Source organism: Lonchura striata, chromosome 7 (genome assembly GCF_046129695.1).
Source record: "Lonchura striata isolate bLonStr1 chromosome 7, bLonStr1.mat, whole genome shotgun sequence".
NCBI classification, from domain to species: Eukaryota; Metazoa; Chordata; class Aves; order Passeriformes; family Estrildidae; genus Lonchura; species Lonchura striata.
This window is the reverse complement of record NC_134609.1, coordinates 15,019,190-15,036,792: the sequence shown is the minus strand read 5'-3', so window position 1 is coordinate 15,036,792 and position 17,603 is coordinate 15,019,190. Positions and strand designations below refer to the sequence as shown.

The 17,603-nt window shown below is 39.7% G+C and overlaps 1 protein-coding gene across 3 annotated transcripts in view; it reads left to right on the top strand.

Annotated features, from left to right (window-relative positions):
• ARHGAP22 (Rho GTPase activating protein 22) overlaps positions 1-17,603 on the top strand; it is a 123,823-nt gene that overhangs the window by 4,724 nt on the left and 101,496 nt on the right. For all 3 annotated transcript variants that reach the window (XM_021539078.3, XM_021539087.3, XM_077784622.1), the window contains exons 2-3: positions 10,252-10,451; positions 14,438-14,525. In XM_021539078.3, coding sequence (XP_021394753.1) covers positions 10,252-10,451; positions 14,438-14,525 — 288 coding nt within the window. The remainder of the gene's footprint in view (positions 1-10,251; positions 10,452-14,437; positions 14,526-17,603) is intronic.

Here is a 17,603-nt window from a genome sequence, read left to right as displayed (position 1 = left end):
GCTCTTGGCAATAGCAGCTTTCTGTCCCTGCCTGAAGGCTCAGGCAGGCAGTCATTTCCCTTAGAAAAAGCCCTGAAAAGTTTGCAGGCAGGCACCAGCTTATTTAAGCACAGGCAATCTGAATTTGAAATAATGAACCATAGCTTCACCTCCTAGGGAGGGAAAGGGGCATTGAGAAAGAAGAGTAATTTAACTCTAAGGGCAGCTGGACTGCTGGGGAGAGCACATGTGGTGAGGAAATTAAATATTAAAAAATCACAAAGTCATAGGCTCTCTAATTACTAATAGAGCATCACTGAGGGAGTACAGGGTAAAACTGGCAGTCTTTGTGTGAATAGCACAGTGGAAGGTCTACAAATGCTAGCACCTCTCTCCTGAGAGGACAGTCACCTGCACCTTCACTACCTGTATAAATGTAATACTCTTTATTGTAAGATTACTAGCAGAATTACTTTCTTTCCTTGCTGGCTTTCCCCTTACATTTATGGTAAATGATAGGCAAGCACAGCCACATAAACAATTTAATTTATGTTTAAAAACATAAAAATATGTTTATGTCTTTCAGCTCCCTGCAGTATGGGCAGGGGTAGTTTGATGCAAGGATATGGGTTCACTGGTGGGGAAGGGAAACTCCTTCATGAGGCTGCAGTGTGAGCTATCTTCTGAACAGGAAGAGGAAAGGATCTGTGCCCAGACTCTGCCCAGGCCTGCACATATTTAAGTACTTAAAACTAACATGGGGCAGGGAGGGTCCTGCTGACAGCCTTTCTAACAGGTATTCCTTCCACAGAACTTTTCTGTGCCTAATGAGCTGTAAATTAGCCATTATGAGGATCTCTAAAGAGAGGAGATACTAGGTTTTTGCTGTGGTGAAAGAAGTTATTTGCAATATCCTTCCTCTTAAAAGCAGGTGTTAAGAATTGTTATGCGTCACTAAGATTGTAATCCTGTGAACTGGTATTGAAGTTAAAAATACCAACCTGTGGTATAAGAAATAAAGACACTACATATGTTGTTTCTAAAGTGAGAACTAATTCGGTTGCATGGAAAGGGATTAGGCTCATGATCTCTTTGGAGGAACTGTAGGCACAGGGTTAATACTCCTTTGTAGAGCTCCAGTTTAGGAGGAGCCCCCTTTGCTTTATTAATCAGTGATGTCACAAATACTTATGTTTTAATAATCTGAGTACTTAGATTGAGAGTATGAATTAATGTAGGAGTAAAAATTCCTTTATTTCTTCTGCCTTTGTCCCCCAGATCAACCCTGGCAGTGCAGCAAGTCACTTAGCTGTTGCACACAGTAGGAAGCAGAACTTATTTGAACATTAAAAACAGGTACAACAGTGTTGAAATAGGCACAGTGAGCTCTTGGTACAATGTTAAGCCTTGAAAAGCAGTGTAGGAATGGACTCCCTCCTGATCTTTGGATAACTGAAAGAAGAGAAATACAATGTTGTGGCTGAATAGCCAGTTGCTGACAAAAGGTCTTGGGAGAGCTTTCTCTACTCTAGATTCTATTTTTTTTCAATCCAGAATAATTTTGGAAAATTATATCCCATGGAGTGCAGTGGACAAATTTCTTTGGTGCTCATAACATCAATTTTAGGAACCATTGATGTTGGCAGCCACTGTCTGAGGAATATGGCCCCCATGTGCTTGGCATGGGCCAGACAGTATTTAGCAAAAGCATGTGGGTGACTGGAGTGTCTCTGAGGAGCCCAAGTTTTTACACTGCAGTGCACCTATGCCTATGCTGCATCTGTAGTGCTGTAGAGCTACAATTTTGATCAGGACTCCACAGTATTTGGTATTGTACAAGCTCAGGCCACAGTCCCAGCTCCAAACTGAATGTTATTGTGGTCAGCATTGTTTTGTTTGTTCCTTAATCTACTATGACTGGGAAGATTATAAAAATTAATAGCCATAGCCACTGGGAGGATTACAAGGGGCTGTTGCTGATTGTAGAAGGAGTTCAAGGTATTCATTCGGCCTTCCTTCTCTGACCTGATTTGACTCACTAAAACACCAGGAAGAAAAAATATCTTAGAACTTTCTGCCATTCCAGTGAGCAACTTTTCTTATAAAAAGGTCTCACTGTGTCAGTGCAGGAATGTAAGGTGGATGTATTGGCAGATGGAAAGAGCAGAGTGGAAGTGGGAAGAAAAGAATAAGATTTTTTTCTTCTGGCAATGGTGAGCTGTAGCTCGGTGTGGTTGTCAATGGGATTACAAGAGCTTTGGCAGCAACAGAGATGCTCTCAGCAGTGTGCAGTTCTCTTGTCAGGTATGCAGCTCTAACCAACCTGATACAGATGTACAGCTTTCTGGAGACTGTGCCAGGGTTCAGTGGGAGTGGAGAGCTGGTGCTTGGGTGTGTTAAATAACATTGTAGTCCACAGTGTCTAACAGGTGCATGTACTTTAAAGCAATGCATCTAATAGCTGTGACCTAAGTGCTGATCTGGGTAAGTGCAGTAGATGATGATGTCCCTCTGAGATGGCAGATCTCAGAGGACAGTGCAGATAAAGGGACTTTAAAATATGTTCTTTTCTAGGAACAGTTTCTGTACTTGTTCATGTATTATCAAAATGGTCTGTACCTCTGGTTTTGCAGTAACAGAGGACATGGGCTATTTCACTTTACTAGATTGTAAATTGTTCAGTCAATGTGTTGTAGCAGAAAGAATTAAGTCATTATCCTTCCATCTTAACACTTATCCATAGTCTAATGTTAGTGGCATGGCTATGTGGATTTGCAGGGCAGTTTCAAGAACAGCTGTTGGCAGGTTACCTACAATATTTAAGGTTTGTTCATTGACAGGTGTCAAAATCACCACACATTTCTACAACCTGAAGCAGTAATTCAAATTCTTTTGTAAATGCAAGGTTAAACTCATTTAAAAAATTATTCTGTGGGGTTGAGACCTGCTGGCTTTCTTGCTGATAATGATAGAAAATTAAGTTCAGGACTACTTTGTACAATAGCTGAAAGGCCTCCAGTGTGAAATGTTAACCAACAAAGCAATGCCCATTTACCCATATGATAGCAATGGATTGCCAAAATCCTTTACTTTTCCTGAAGTCCAGCATGCCAACAATTTGTTACAATAGTTTGAAGATGAATGTCAATTTTTCTTCAGGAGAAAAGGATTAAATTATTCCCCTGACTATATGTATGGGTTGGGGTTTTTTTGGTATTGTGTGGGGTGGATTGCATTGATTATCAAATATACTTGGGTTTTCATTGACTTGTGGAAAGGTCTGCATTAATGTAGATCAGTTTGTCCTGCTGTATGTGTGTTCTCTGATGTGATAAAGACATCACCAGGCTGTTGGTTAGTATATCCCATGGAAGCCTTGAACTTAGTATTATTGGAAAAAAGAACTATGATTGAAGCTGATTTTTCACTTCCTTCAGTCTTGTCCCTCTGCTGCCATGTTTAGATAAACTACCTGTGTACTTCTGAAAGTAACTCTGGTAAGTAAGGTGCTTTTATGGTCACATCACCCAGGTCACTGGAGAATAAAATTTTTCTGATTTAGAATGTGCCTTATACAGAGCTGACCATGCCATCTGTAAGGTGGTGAAAGATCATGGCTGTTGAACATCACAAAGAAGTCCAAAATTCATTTCTTCATGCCAGCCAGGAAGCAGCTTCCCTCAAATTAATGTGTCTTTGCCTTGTTTCATATATGCTGTACTGGTGGAACAGAGTCATAGTTTTTCTACATATCATACAGAGGAAATACTGTGAGCTTGCTGAATATTGATGGAAAACCTGAGTCACCTCTAATGACCCTAAAAAAGACTACAGGCAACTTTCAATGTGTGTTGCTGTGCCTGAGCTTATGACACAGTTGGGCTGCACACCTTTCAGTACCAGTTGCAGTCGTGTGTATTCCAGCAGTGCTTGGCTGTGCCTAACCTGTTGCCTCCCTTTCTGCCAGGTACTTTCAGCATGTTCACCCTTAAAATATGCTGATATGAAGAATTCATTTAATCTAGTGTTATTCTTCAGAACTCCTTAGTGCACGTGCATTTTGCCTGTGAAAAAGCACTGATGGGTCTGGCAGTGCAAAAGGGATACAAGAGAACAACCTTTATAAAACAGCAAACATCTTGAAAGCAGAACTCTCAGCTTCTGGACTTTGAGAGGAGATGAAACTGTGTTCTGGAGACAGGGTGCTCCTTCATAAACAGGTGAAGTTTCCCAAGCCATTTGGGCTCCTTTTTGGGTATTCATCTTTCCTTGTCAGTGTCCTTCAGACTGGCTTAGATTCTCTGGCCATGCCTGAAATGTGCTTTTTGGTAATTTCCTTACTATTAAGATCTTCTTTCACTCCTCCCTCTGGTATTTTTCTGCTCAAAAGGCTGTCTATGTGTTTATGTGGGACTTTTTTTGTTTATTTGGTATGGTTTTAGTTTTTAAACAGAACATGTTTACCTACAACTAAATAATCTATAACCAAAGTTTCTGCTCCCCAGTTAATGGCTGAAAGGTATTTCAGACTGTAAATATAGTCAATTTCTAACAGCAGTCATCCCCAGTCTGAGAGTGAAATTACACTGGTTTATACTCCAGTAACTTGTACTAGTTCATGTTGGATTTGAGATTTTAGAACTGATCTTGGGAATGCAGTTTTTCTTGCAGGAACTTAATAACAAGTAAATAGTTATACAAACAGATCCTTCCTTCTGACTTTGAGTTTTGTTTTTTATCCTGGTTTGGTATTTTGTCTGGTTTCCCAACCACTGCAGAAAATGCCAGTTAGTAGACAAACATATGTAAAGTTGTCTCCCTGCTTTTTCTTTGGTTGAACAGTAAGATTACAGAACTTCCAGTGTAATGTATTTGTGGGGTTTCTTGGGGAAAAAAAAAAGGTTTTGAGACCCATTTACTTTTCCTTTCTTATTTTTATTTTGGCTGAAAGAAAAAAATCAAGGGAAGGAATTAAACATAGCATGGAGACAGGTGCAGCTTTATTGAGCAGAAGTGATGGAGCACAATCTGGTTCTTAGGGTAGTGTTTCTGAATGCGGCAATTGTCATCCAGATCACAAAATGTGAGCAGCTATGTGGCTGTGTAGCACCTTTTTGTTTCTGTAGAGATTGCTACTCTGTCTTGGGGGAACTAAAAGCCCTTGCCAGTTCCTTAAACTGATACTCTTCTAGTTGCCTAAAAATATCTTGTCACCAACCACTTCAAATATTCTGCCTTTAATTCTTTGCTTATTGTGTTTCAAGATGCTTAATTCTCAGATTGTACTGAGGAAGTACCTTGGTTTTATTTGTGCTTACTGACTCTGGTATCTTAGCAATCAAATTCAAAGACAAGTATGGTTCTGTGATGGACACAGAAAAATCTAAACCAAATGTTTTATTGCCTACAGTTCAGTGAAAGGAATTTCAGTATCTCTTTATAGGCATAATACCTGCATTTCCAGTGAATCCTTTTTATAAGGCCACATTTGAATTAAATAAACCAACTGAGAATATAATTTATAGTATGGAAAGCCACTTCCCTTTGTGGCTAGTACTTTAAATGAAGACTATATCAGAAATTATATGTAGTGTCACTGTGTCATGAGATTGAAGGGACACCAGAGCAAAGTGCCTTTATTGTAGGACAGTTTGTTGGCCAAAAGCAATTATAATGACTATATTGATTTTAGCTAACTGCCTATGAAATTTCAAAATATCACATCTTTAATTGATATTGAATTGCATTGAATTGATTGATTTCCATGTCTGGTTTAAGTACTTACTGAGTGCTTCAATCTCTAGTGGTGTCCAGAGCTGGGAGTGGGAGAGGAAGGCAGAAGAGATCGTATAATATTGCCAGGCAGAATTGAACTCAGGAAGGGGAGATGGTATGGATAGGGAAGGGAAGATATTGTCTCTATGATGTGCATTCTCAGGGTAGGAGATAGATGTGATGAGGAAACAGGAATGTGACTATTGCTTGGAGGCAGGTTTGAGTTGCAGAGGAACTCTTGTATGGCCCTCTGGCTAGGGATTGCTGCCTCTGTAAGGAGTGGCAGTGTGGCTCCATCCAATTCGACCCATCCACTCCTTAGGATAATCTTTGATTTTACTTTTAGAGGCATGGCAACCAAGTATGGGGTTTTGGAGGGGAGTTTGTTTAGTGTAGTCTCAGGCATTTGCACAGTGAGTGTAGAGCAGTACTTCACTGCCTTAGCTTGTATTCCTCCTCCCATCTTCATCTGGATATGAGAACTTCCATGTGCCAGTGTCACTTCCAGTCATAGGAGTAATTTCGAGGTCCTCAGTTCTGATTCTTGCCTTACAGAATGATTTACCATCCCCAAATGTCTTGACTCGTTAGTGCCACCTGTGGGTCTGCCCGGTCTGTTTTGTTTCCCTGCTTCGGAGTGGGGATGCTGTGGGTTGTGGCTGGCATTTCAGTACTGCCGTGCTGTGCAAATGAATCCTAACCCTTTTCCCAAGGAGAGTTTGAATCCTTTCTACGCCGATTTCTGTTTAGAACTTAGGTGTATGACTAAATAAATAACCAACTAATGACAATGTGAGAGCGAAACCAGCCCATGTGGTGTTACTGGAAACACATTTCTGGATTGGAACTCCAGAGCATGTAAAGTATTTGCTGAGTTGTAAGTCTGAATTATTGATTTGTTTTCTTCCTTATGTTCAGCTGATTCCATAATTCTGTTAAATAGATACACACAAATAATATATTTCTACCATTAAGAATGGTAATATATTTCTACCATTTAGAATCAGGGGCTTGGTGTACTGCATTAGATTATCAAAGCAGATATTTTGGTCCCAGTAACCTAAGATAGCTGCTACTTTAAAGGCAGGACGTGCTCATTCTGACCTCTATGCAATTATTGTATTCTGTGGAGCATGCAATATAAGCATCAATGTTGTTAATAGCCATAAATAATTCCCCTTTCTAAAAATTTCTATCTGATCCATGTTGTTGACTTGCAGATGAAATTGCTAAGTATATCCCTAATGAAATTAACTATTACAGTCACGACCAGAAACTAAGGAAATGGAAAGCTAAGACAGCTTGAAGAATTAATAATCATAGCAATTGATTGAGACATGGTGCTGCATAAAATAAAATAAGAAAAAGTTCTGCACTTTCCTGAGACTGGTCATGAAAGCTTTAACACTTGACTAAGATAACTAATTACTATGTGAGCTGTACAAATAGTATCAAAGGGGGATGGAGGGAACATACAAGGTAACTAACTTGGTAACATTTCAAAGCAAGATGTCTGACGTCTTTTGTGAGGTCTGTGTCAATATAGATGGTAGGTTTCCAGTTAAATAAAATTAATTTATTTTTAGAGCGAGAGATAAAGTAGCCTACATGCAAGTCATGAAAACTGAGGACTGATGGCATTTTCATGCTGGAGAGTGCTAAGGTACTTCAGCATGGAGATGACTTAGAGGCTTGCTGAAAGATGGATTTTGGTATCATTAGACTAATTGGGTACTTTAATAGCCAAGATGTTGCCTAAGAACAATTATAGTGCCTTTGATAAAAGCAAATTTTTGAGATATTTATTTTTGTAATGACATAATTTGTAACATGGGTGTGGATTGGAAATTGGACAGTCTAAAACAGATTGCAGTTTGGTCATAGTGGTAAAATGTGGTGTGGGATGAGGCAGAGAGGTTTTATCCAACTCCATTCTTATGGACCTCTGCACTAGAGATTTAAACATGACCAGCGAGTTTTCTTATTGCCTGTGTGTGATGAAATGGGGTCCTCCATGTCCTGGTGGTGATGGGGTGGGGGGTGGGTGTTCTGCCAGAGGATCTGTGCTGTCAGAAGGGCCAATACTAAAGCCTGAGAATGTTGGCTGTGTGGGGGAAAGTGGTTCTTGATATTTGCAATTAAAATACCTGTCTGAGAGAGCCCAGACTACAGTGAGCTTTGAGAATATACCTGGATACATTAAAGCCTAATTTTAAGTGACCTCTGTAGTAATATTTAATTTTTTACATTTTTTTTGGCACATAAAAATAATTAAATGAAGGATTACTGGTTTAAGAGAATCCAAAAGTTTCTGGTAAATTTTACTGATGTAGGACTAATGTTGTATATTAGTTCACATTAAATTCAGCAATGTAGTTTAGGCAGAAACTAAAGGAAGACTAATTCTGAAAAAGCTATGATGCTGCAGCAGTATCTTACTTGTTACAACATTTCAGCTTTTAAATTAATTTTGAAGTGAAACTAAAAACAAAATAAAAAATTAATTTCTTTCATGATAAAATAGTTATAATTTGAAAACTAATTTCTCTTCATTGAGCCACAAGACAAAACCAGTTATTCACAGTTTTGTTGAGAGCAGCAGGATTTACCTTAGCAGTTTAGAGGAGTGGGAAAAAAAATCCATACTGCCTGTCAGACAGGGCTTTCATCAAGTGATGCATCTTCTGTCTGTAAAACTGGAATGTTGTTGTGGTCAGAATGAGTGCCTATGGATGGTTACAGGAGAGGTGAGTGGTTCCTTAAGACAGAGTGGAAGGAGAAAGTATATGAAACTATAAAAGTGGGGATTGTGCCACGAGACTTTTTGATAATGGGAGGCTGTGATACCATTCAGGTCTGCCCTCTGCTGATGGAAGTGTTTAGTGTCTAGATGTGCTGGTTTAGAGCTCTTCATGAAGCACAGCATGATGACCTGACTTTCAGGTCACAAGAAAGGTCAGAGCAGATTTTATCAGAGACACCAATGTGATTTCCCTCACTGGATTACACTGAGGAGGCTCTTTAAAGATCTGACCTAAGTCTGTTATCTGACTTTCCTTATTTTGCAGTTTGCTTCATGGAAGTGAAGAAATAGGATCAATTTTAATGTTGCAAATGTAATTATTAAAAAAAAAAATATTCCCAAAACACCACAGCATCCTCATTATTTTTCCTTGTTTGGCAAATACTGGCAGTTTCATCACTGTGTGGTGAGGCACCAGGAGCAGAAACCAATCACGTGGTAACATCAAGGCCATGTTTAGCTCTCTGAACTCAAAAGAGGCAAAAGTAGATAAAATTAGACTCTGAGAGGCAGAAGGCTGCTTTGCCCTTTCTTGTGATGGTTTGAATTAGCTGCAGTGTATCAGGGGGACCTGGATAAGAAGCTTGCCTGGTTTTTAGCTGGAACAGTTCACAGTGTTAATGTGAGATGTCAGTGATGCAGATTTACTGGTGCTGGCCTGTAAACTCATGCCTTTTTCCAAGTGGGCAGTTTAAATTTTGATTTAAGTTAGCTGAGTGCAGAAAATGGGAAGGAACAGTATCATATTAGCATTAATGAAGGAAAAATGGCATGAAATATTAAATAACTATTAATACAAGATATTGTATAAATCCAAAGAAGGTAGAGGTGGAAAAGACCTATGAGGTCACCTAACCTATCTATTCTGGAGGACTGGCTTGCTGCTGCAATATATAATCATTGTCTGCTACTCCAGACTAGTTCTAAATGCCCCAAGCTTTAGTACTCTTAATGCAAGAGAGGAGGACAGAAAATGTCATAGAATTTTTCTATTTCTTAAACTTTTCCTCACTTGTTTTATGTTATGAAACCCTTCCTCAAGTTTACGTGTTGGTTTTTTCCTCTATTTTGTCTTTTTTTTTTTAATTTTGTTTTTCTGCTTCAGTGTCAGAAAGCCCTGAAGAAAGAGATTATTTCAATAATTCTGGATAGATGTGATATCTCTGTCTTTTGTGTGGATCACAGTCACTACTTTGACAATTTTATTTTTAAATTTTCCTCAGTTTTTAATTTGTTTCTCTCCTATGGCAGCTGTGTTCCCTGACTAATCACCCCAAACTGGTAGTGTGTGGAGTAAGAATATTTTTTTATACTCTCTCCTTCTCTTTGTGCCCCCTCATCATACATTTGCACATCCTCATTGGGCAAATGCCCTGTTGGGAGAGAGCAATATCATTATTCTATGTAGAGCTGGAAGGCAGTGATGATTTGCCACAAAGAATGGTTATATGGGCAATGAAGCCTCAGTGGAGGTGTGGTGTCTCTTTAGACACTCTGCAGTGAGCAGTACCAATAAAGGTGATGTTTGTCTTTGTTTAACTGTCATGAACTTTAATGTAGACCTTGAAAAACAAGTACCTGTTCAAAAAGGAACTTGTCTGTCCATATCTGGGAAGGAAGTGCGGACGAGTTATTTAGCCTGAGTGTCTTACTATTATTTATTTGTTTCACTTACTCTGTAATTGCCTTTTCAGCCCGGTCAAGGAGTTTGGTGATGGGTGAACAGATTGGGCCTCCCTCCAGACCATCTTCTCCAAACCCTCAGGAACGTGTGCTGAAGTGTGGCTGGCTAAAGAAACAAAGGAGCATTATGAAGAATTGGCAGCAGCGGTGGTTTGTGCTGCGAGGGGATCAGCTCTTCTATTATAAGGATGAAGAGGAAACTAAACCTCAGGTATGACTAGAGAACTGCAGGAGTTAATGGTTGTGACTTCTGTGAGATCTCAGCTGTGCTTTAATTGACAGCTCATTTCAGTAGTTTTCTACCCTCACCAAACACACTTAAGGAGGTTCAAAGACACAAGATATTACAGGGAGGCTTTTCTACTGCCAGACAAATGGTAGAGCTTGGGAAAGGGTTAGAAGGTGTTTACTTACCCACTAGGGCATGCTGACCTCCAGATCTTAGTATGGTCAGCTATGAGACTGGAGTTTGACAAGAAGAGCTATGAAACTGCAGATTACTGAGGCAGGAGTGATTAACCTTCTTGCTCAGCTGGGACTTGTTATCTCCCGGTTAATCCATTGTTAGCTGTGAGGTGACCAGCTGCTTAGAGCTGGTTTGTGTGTGTGGAGTGTGTAGGTTTGGTTGCATGCTGAGAATGGGCTGTAATATGTGTTTTAGTGGGAGGGAAGGAGTGGGTGTTGTGCTGTGGGCACAGGAGATGAAGGATTTCTTATTCTTTCTTATTCATGTTTTTCTAATGCCTGCAAAATTTTCTCAGAGCATTTGAGCTAAGGTCTTTCCTGTTGCTGTAGTAGATTATGCATCATAATTCACATAGTCATTGTTTTGACTGTCAGGCCTTTAACCAGAGTCATTGAATAGAGGGAACATAATTGAATGAGCCAGACATTGTCCCTGTGCTGCTGACTCCTGATGAGTCAGTACAGGCATTACAGAGTGACAGTCATACTGTGTAATATCATCACCATCCACACACTCATTATAGGCAATTATTAAACTGCTTGATGCAGCTGTCTGCTTGACTGTCATACATAAATTTCACTGTAGAGTGAGAATGGAAATTAATATTCCCCTGTGGGCCTGACATAAATATGGTAGATGAATGAGGATGTTGACTGGATCTTATATCTTGCACTCTCCTGATCAGGGATTTGGTCCATAATTATGGAAAGTCTTCTGTGTAAAGGCCAGAGAGATTTGAACTTCATGATGTAGCTTGATTACTCAGGATGCTGCCAGCAACAGCTGGATTTTGCACTTTCAAGCCAGGCACCTTATCTTCATATGCAATGCATATGGGAGAGCTGGGCACTTTTGAACCATGCCAGTGAACCTAATGAGGAAGAAATGGCCTTAGATAGTCATGTTGTAAAGAGTTTCTTTAACCCTGGCCCTTTTTTGGGCATGGGGTTGCCATTCATTTATCATTGTGGGAAGCCATTTTGTATAGAACGATACAGGACTATGTTCTGACTTTTCTTGTATGAGTTGCAAATTAGGATTTGCATCTGACTTCAGCTGGGACTGTATGCATCCCACAGGAGAGATGTACCTTTGGGACTTATAGAAAGCTGTTGCTTGGGATTCTCTGGAATGAAGGGGAAATGGCACAGGTGTGCCTGTCCATCTTAGGAAGAAAACTGAGACCCTTTGTTGTAGGGTGATTGTTTTATAGGCCATGGAGATATTTTCACCAGTTGTTATTGATATTAATCCCTAATTTTCTTCAGCCCTAAAGCTACTCATGCTTAATTTAAGTATTTTTGTTTTATTTATTAAGCATGGCCTTTAAGCTTGTGTGTAAAAATGAAATCAATAGTTTCACTGAAATTCCCATTGATCTTCCACTTACTTGATTATTTATACATACTCTGGAAGAGAGTTGTATTCTTCTTGTTTACCTGGTAAAATCAAATGAGATTTATGGCGTAATGTTTCAAGAGAGAAACATGAAACAACATCTTTTTTTTCATGGATGTTGCATTGCCTATTTTTATGAAAACCTGCTCTTTCAGATTCTTAGAGGAAACTGTAGATACTCCTCCTTTAATAATATTGCAGAAAAGGTAGAACTGTAATCTAATTGCCGGAAAATCACACAGGCTTTCCGGAGGGAATAGGAATTTTTCTGTTGTCTTAATGGATTGAATATTGTTGAAGGTGTGTATATTTTTGTGCCACATGGCAGGTGCAGTAGCACAGCCACTCCATCAGAGACCAAAGGTTAGAGGGTGGTTCTGCAGCCATTGCTTTTCTGCAGAGTTTTCTCTTTTTTGCCCCTGTGAGGACAGGGGGAAGCGAGGAGTGACCTGCAAAGAGTTTTTGATGCTCCTACTGACTCTGTCAATATGTTTGTGTTTTTAAAGTACCTTTGGGCTTGTTTCTATTCCCAGGAAAGGAGAGAGCATACACTACTCCCCCATTTCCAGGGGAATAGAAGCCACTGTGCAACTAATTCATTAACCCTTCCTTCAGTATTGACTTGACATGATAAAAGGTTTTAATGCATCTGCAGTGGGCTTGAATTTTGCACTTTAGAAAATAGCAGAATTTTCTAGAATGTGGCCACTGGACTCTAAAGATGATATTTTATACAATACTTTTTGATTCCATTCTGAATAACTTCAGATGCATCTGCATTTTTGTCAAGTTGCCTTTCCTATGTTTTCCTGTTGTCTTGGGAATGTCTTCAGTTTATCTTCTAATTTCAGTGACCCTCAGAGTCAAATTACAGGGCAACAGGATTGGGAGGTAAGGGTGGTGAAGGTTTATCTTGTTGTGCTGACTTGTTTTACTTCAATTTACTTCAATTACTTGTTTTAATTCAATTTACTTCAATTCTTGAGAACCAGCCAGCATGGACTTTGCTAAGAGCCCTCCTCCACGATGTCCTTCCACAACCTTACCATTACACTGGGTAGGGGACAGGAGCTGAGCCTTGACACTGTTGAACAAAGCATTTGTAGGAGGATCTATTTCTGAGGAGCAAAGCTATGGAAATTATACTGAATAGTGACAATGAAAAGTAACACATCTGGCTTCATTGTTTTATAGAGAAGATTGCAAAGTTCTTCTGCTAGTTGAAATTCTGGATTGTCTTTCTCATGAGACACTAATTGTATTACTCCATTATATGTGGATCTGGAAGCTGACAAATAGCATAACTAGAATTTGCTTTGATTACCAATGTTATGATGTCCAGTGTGTCTTGGATTTGATTGTTGCCAGATTAGTAAACATGCATAGCTATATTCTCACCAACCAGAGATATGTGTGAAAAACCTGACTGAAACAACTTTACAGCTTTTTTCATTTTCTGTTCATCAAGAAAAGATGATTTGGACCCTGTTTGCATTCCAGGGCAGTTCAGTGCAGGAACTGCTGATGATGCTCTTCATGGCTTAACTCTTGAGAGTCCCAGCTCTTGCTGTATTTTGTCTGTCTAATTGTGCATATTTTCTGAAACCCTGTAAAAGATCAGAGATTAAATGCTTGTTTCACTCAGGTTACTGGAGAAGAGCTTCCTGTGATGTCTTTTTCATCTTTTCCATGGATTAAGAGGATATTTTTTTTCACTTTGAAGATACTATGTTACCATCTATGCAGAGTTCCCAAACTGGAATACATTTTGTTAATTATGCTTGGACTCAAAGTGGAAATGATGATGAATACTGGCAGCATTTGAACTTGGGATGTAAAGGGGCTCAGTTTTTTTTCTAGGGAAGCTATAGTCTTTTGGATTAAAAGGTAGTCCATTTTCTTCCAAGCCTGAATTAACTGCTTTCTTCCAGTATTTCTCTGGGAACTTCTGTGTACTGAGGATTTCTGGAAAATAGGCCATTTTATTCAAAAGCATGCTGCAACCAGAAGTTCAAGGGTGTAGGAAGAGTATATGTAATGCAAGATGAAACTCTTGCAAGGGATAATTAGTTATGGAAACCAAGGAGAATAATTTCGGCATGCTTAGAGTAATGTCATTCCAGAGGAAACAGCGTTTAACGAGCAGTGTCCAGTGTGAGAGGAAGGACAGTGAAGCAGGTGGATGACCAGTTCAAATCTTTTCTTGCTCAGAACTGTGGAAAGGTGTTGGCATCAGCAGAGGAGCCAGACTTGAGTTTACTATACATTTTATCATCTTTTCCTTACCCTTTTAGTGGCCTTTTCCTTTTCACTAATGTTTGCATCCATTACAGGGTTTGATACTACTGCAAGGAAGTCAGGTGAATGAGCTGCCACCTAATCCTGATGAACCAGGGAAGCATCTGTTTGAAATTACCCCAGGTATGTCAGCATTCTATTTGTGCTTTCACTATAACATCAAATAATTCCCATCAGTTGTCACTAATGGAAATTGAGTTGCACTGATCACTCCTGAATGTTCTGATACACTGGCAAGATTATCCAGTGAGACTGAGAAAAAGGGCTTGACTACATGGTGTTCTTTGTTCTGGATATAAGTGCTGCTGTGGTGCCTCATTTTCATTTTACAGAGTTGAGATGCATCATGATCCTTGCCTTTTCTGTTTCGAGAGGTTCTTTGCTTGGAGTGTTGTGAGGTCTCTCTATGGATGCATTCTTCTGGTTGCTACAGGAGAAACAGGCACAGAGCACAGCACAGAACTTAGGGAAGAGGGACATGTGGTATCAGGATGAAATTTATTTCATGTATACTAATTATTTTGAGAAGTGGGTAGAAGGGCACACAAAAAGCTTCAAAACACTTCCTTTTGGATGAAAGGTTTAAGACCATAGATGACCTAGCATGGAAGAGAAGTTGAATTTTTTTCAGGTAGAAAATCTAATGATCTGTCATTGTAGTAGTAATGTAAAATTTTTGCAGTAATTTTAGCTCCCATTTAAATGCTCTCTGGGGACAGAGTTGGTGAGAGTCTCCAGGATAGATTCAGCATTAAGTTCCCTGTTGCAGTATAGGACCAATTTAATTCAGTTGATTTGCTTCTGATTATATTTGTATTCAAACCCTGCACATGGGTTTGAATGCAGTGTATTTTGGAGGTAGTTGTAGGTGGCAGGATCTACAGAGGAGAAAAACCTGTTGCCATGCTACAGTGTTACAGCAGAGGAATGAGAGCCTGAAAGGACTGAGTCAGTTGATCTATCTCCCAGTACCTGAAGATGAATTCCTAGAAACGAAGAGGCAGACAAATGTGACTGTGCTAAAAACTGAGTGCACTGACTCAGTCATGCTTCAGTTCACCTCCAGCTTGTCCTGCATGGACTACCTGTCTATGCTGCTTAGCATTATCTCTCCACACACCATCGGTGCTGTCAGCAGGGAAGATAAAAGAAATTGCTTTAGGCTACCTCTTGTTTTTTTTAATGGATTTTTTTCAATGGACACTTGCCCCTGTATTTGAATGTTATTGCTGTGAAGTCAGGTGTGTTTTTACTCTTTGGGGTAATTTTCTCACCACCCTGTTAGGCTGGCTTAAAATATCATTTTTGCACACCCCTCTCGAGACAGTATCAGGCAGAGCAAGAACAGGCAGTGCTGTAAGGTTTTCAACAACCCCATCAGGCAGTGTTTTGCAATACCTCAGTCACAGAATTCTGTTTAATACGCAGGAAGCTACCTGGGGAGAAGAGATTAATTTTTTTTCCTCTTACTTATCACTGTGCACTATCTATTAATGCCTTTTTTCCCCTTATACTGCACTGTGCCCTCGTAGGCAGGGCCCCACAAGCAGCAGGGAGTTGGGCCCACAGTATTGCCTATATGGAGGATCTCCAAGGAAGTGGCATTAATTGTTGGTCTGAATGTGACCATTTTGCAAAAATTGTTCCCCATACTGTTGCAGAAGGACTGTGGATCTGTGATGTGAAAGCACTTGGATTGTTGTGGTTTTGAATGATCTTATGTGTTCTGGCAGTGATCTGAAATAATTAACTGAACCACAGACTGGCTTTATTGAGTTTCCTGAAGATTTGAAGTTCTTCTGATTCCAGAATGCAAAATGGTAATTCTGTACTACTTGTCCAACTTATCAGGTTATATTACTGTAGCCTGCAAAAGAATTGTCCTAAACTGCAGGGAGCTGTTGCTTCAGGTGAGTTGGTAAAGAAGGAGCATGCGACTAGTTGAAAAAGGCTATTCAGAAAGGTGGAAAAAAGTGACACTATTTAGCATGGTTGTGGATCCCAGGATATTTGTGTTCAGTCTGGTGTTTTGACATCACGCTTTTCTGTATTCCCTGAAAAAACTATTCAGTCTTAGTGTAACACTGAATTGTCTGCAAAATGAAGATGTTTTCCTTAACTTATGCAACTAAATACCATTTGTAGCAAATTAGTTGCTACATGGATATTAAGTATTGAAAAAACACTATAAATAGCACATCAATACAGAATGTGATTGACACAGACATCGCTGGAGAATGTGGCCCGAAGAGTTCCCCATTTTGTTCACAGTACATTTATTCTGTGCTGGTTTTGGCATAAATGCCTTTTCTTTTTTTGCATGTGTTCTGAAATGACCGTGTTCTGCATGGTTGCCAGCCTGCAGAACACCCACATAGTGAACAGCTCTGAAACAGATGCCAGATAGGAAGGGGAGCACAAATCCATCTTGCAGGACCCAGATCTTTATTTCCCATCACTGCCCATCTTTCCCTGTGTTGGATGTATGGCCATGATCACATTGCTGCCTAATGGTGTTTAATTTATCCCACTATAACCTAGGACTCTACAGTTTCTATAGGGATAGTAAGATTTATTTTTTTTAAAACTCTCTTAGCTAAGTTGGGGATTTTGTGAATACAGGTACATTCAATAGTTCAAGTATAGATTAGGGTTTTACTGTGCTAGTAAGCATCAGAACTTTAACTAGCAAAATTAGGAAAGGAGTGTAACATTCCTAAAGTGTACCTATAGCAGCTAATAGCAGTTTATCTGGCAAAGAGAAGAGACTGAGATCTGAGAAATGCCCAAAGAGTTCCAAAGTCTGTGGTACCAGTTATCTCCAAAACCCTATTTTGTGATTAATGGCTAAGGCATTCAGAGTCCTTGTTGTGCAACTGTTGCTGAGATCTTGCCACTTTTCCTCTGCTATGGGCTGTGTTAAATTTGGCTGTGAGAGCTGCTCCCTCAGAGGGCAGGGCCTAGAGTAGCAGCATGTCCTGTGCTGTAACAGAGCATGTATTGACTTTCTGCTGAGTAACAAGAACTAATGATGGGCATTGTGCATTATTCATGTTTCATCAAGTTCATTTCTAAGCTGTATAGGGCAGCTGGGAGAAGGGTTAACTAGGGACATGAGAGACTGCAGAACAGTTCTACAGTCAAACCAATGTTAGATCTGGTGACAGGACTTTCTGAAATATATTCTTTATATTCCTTTTT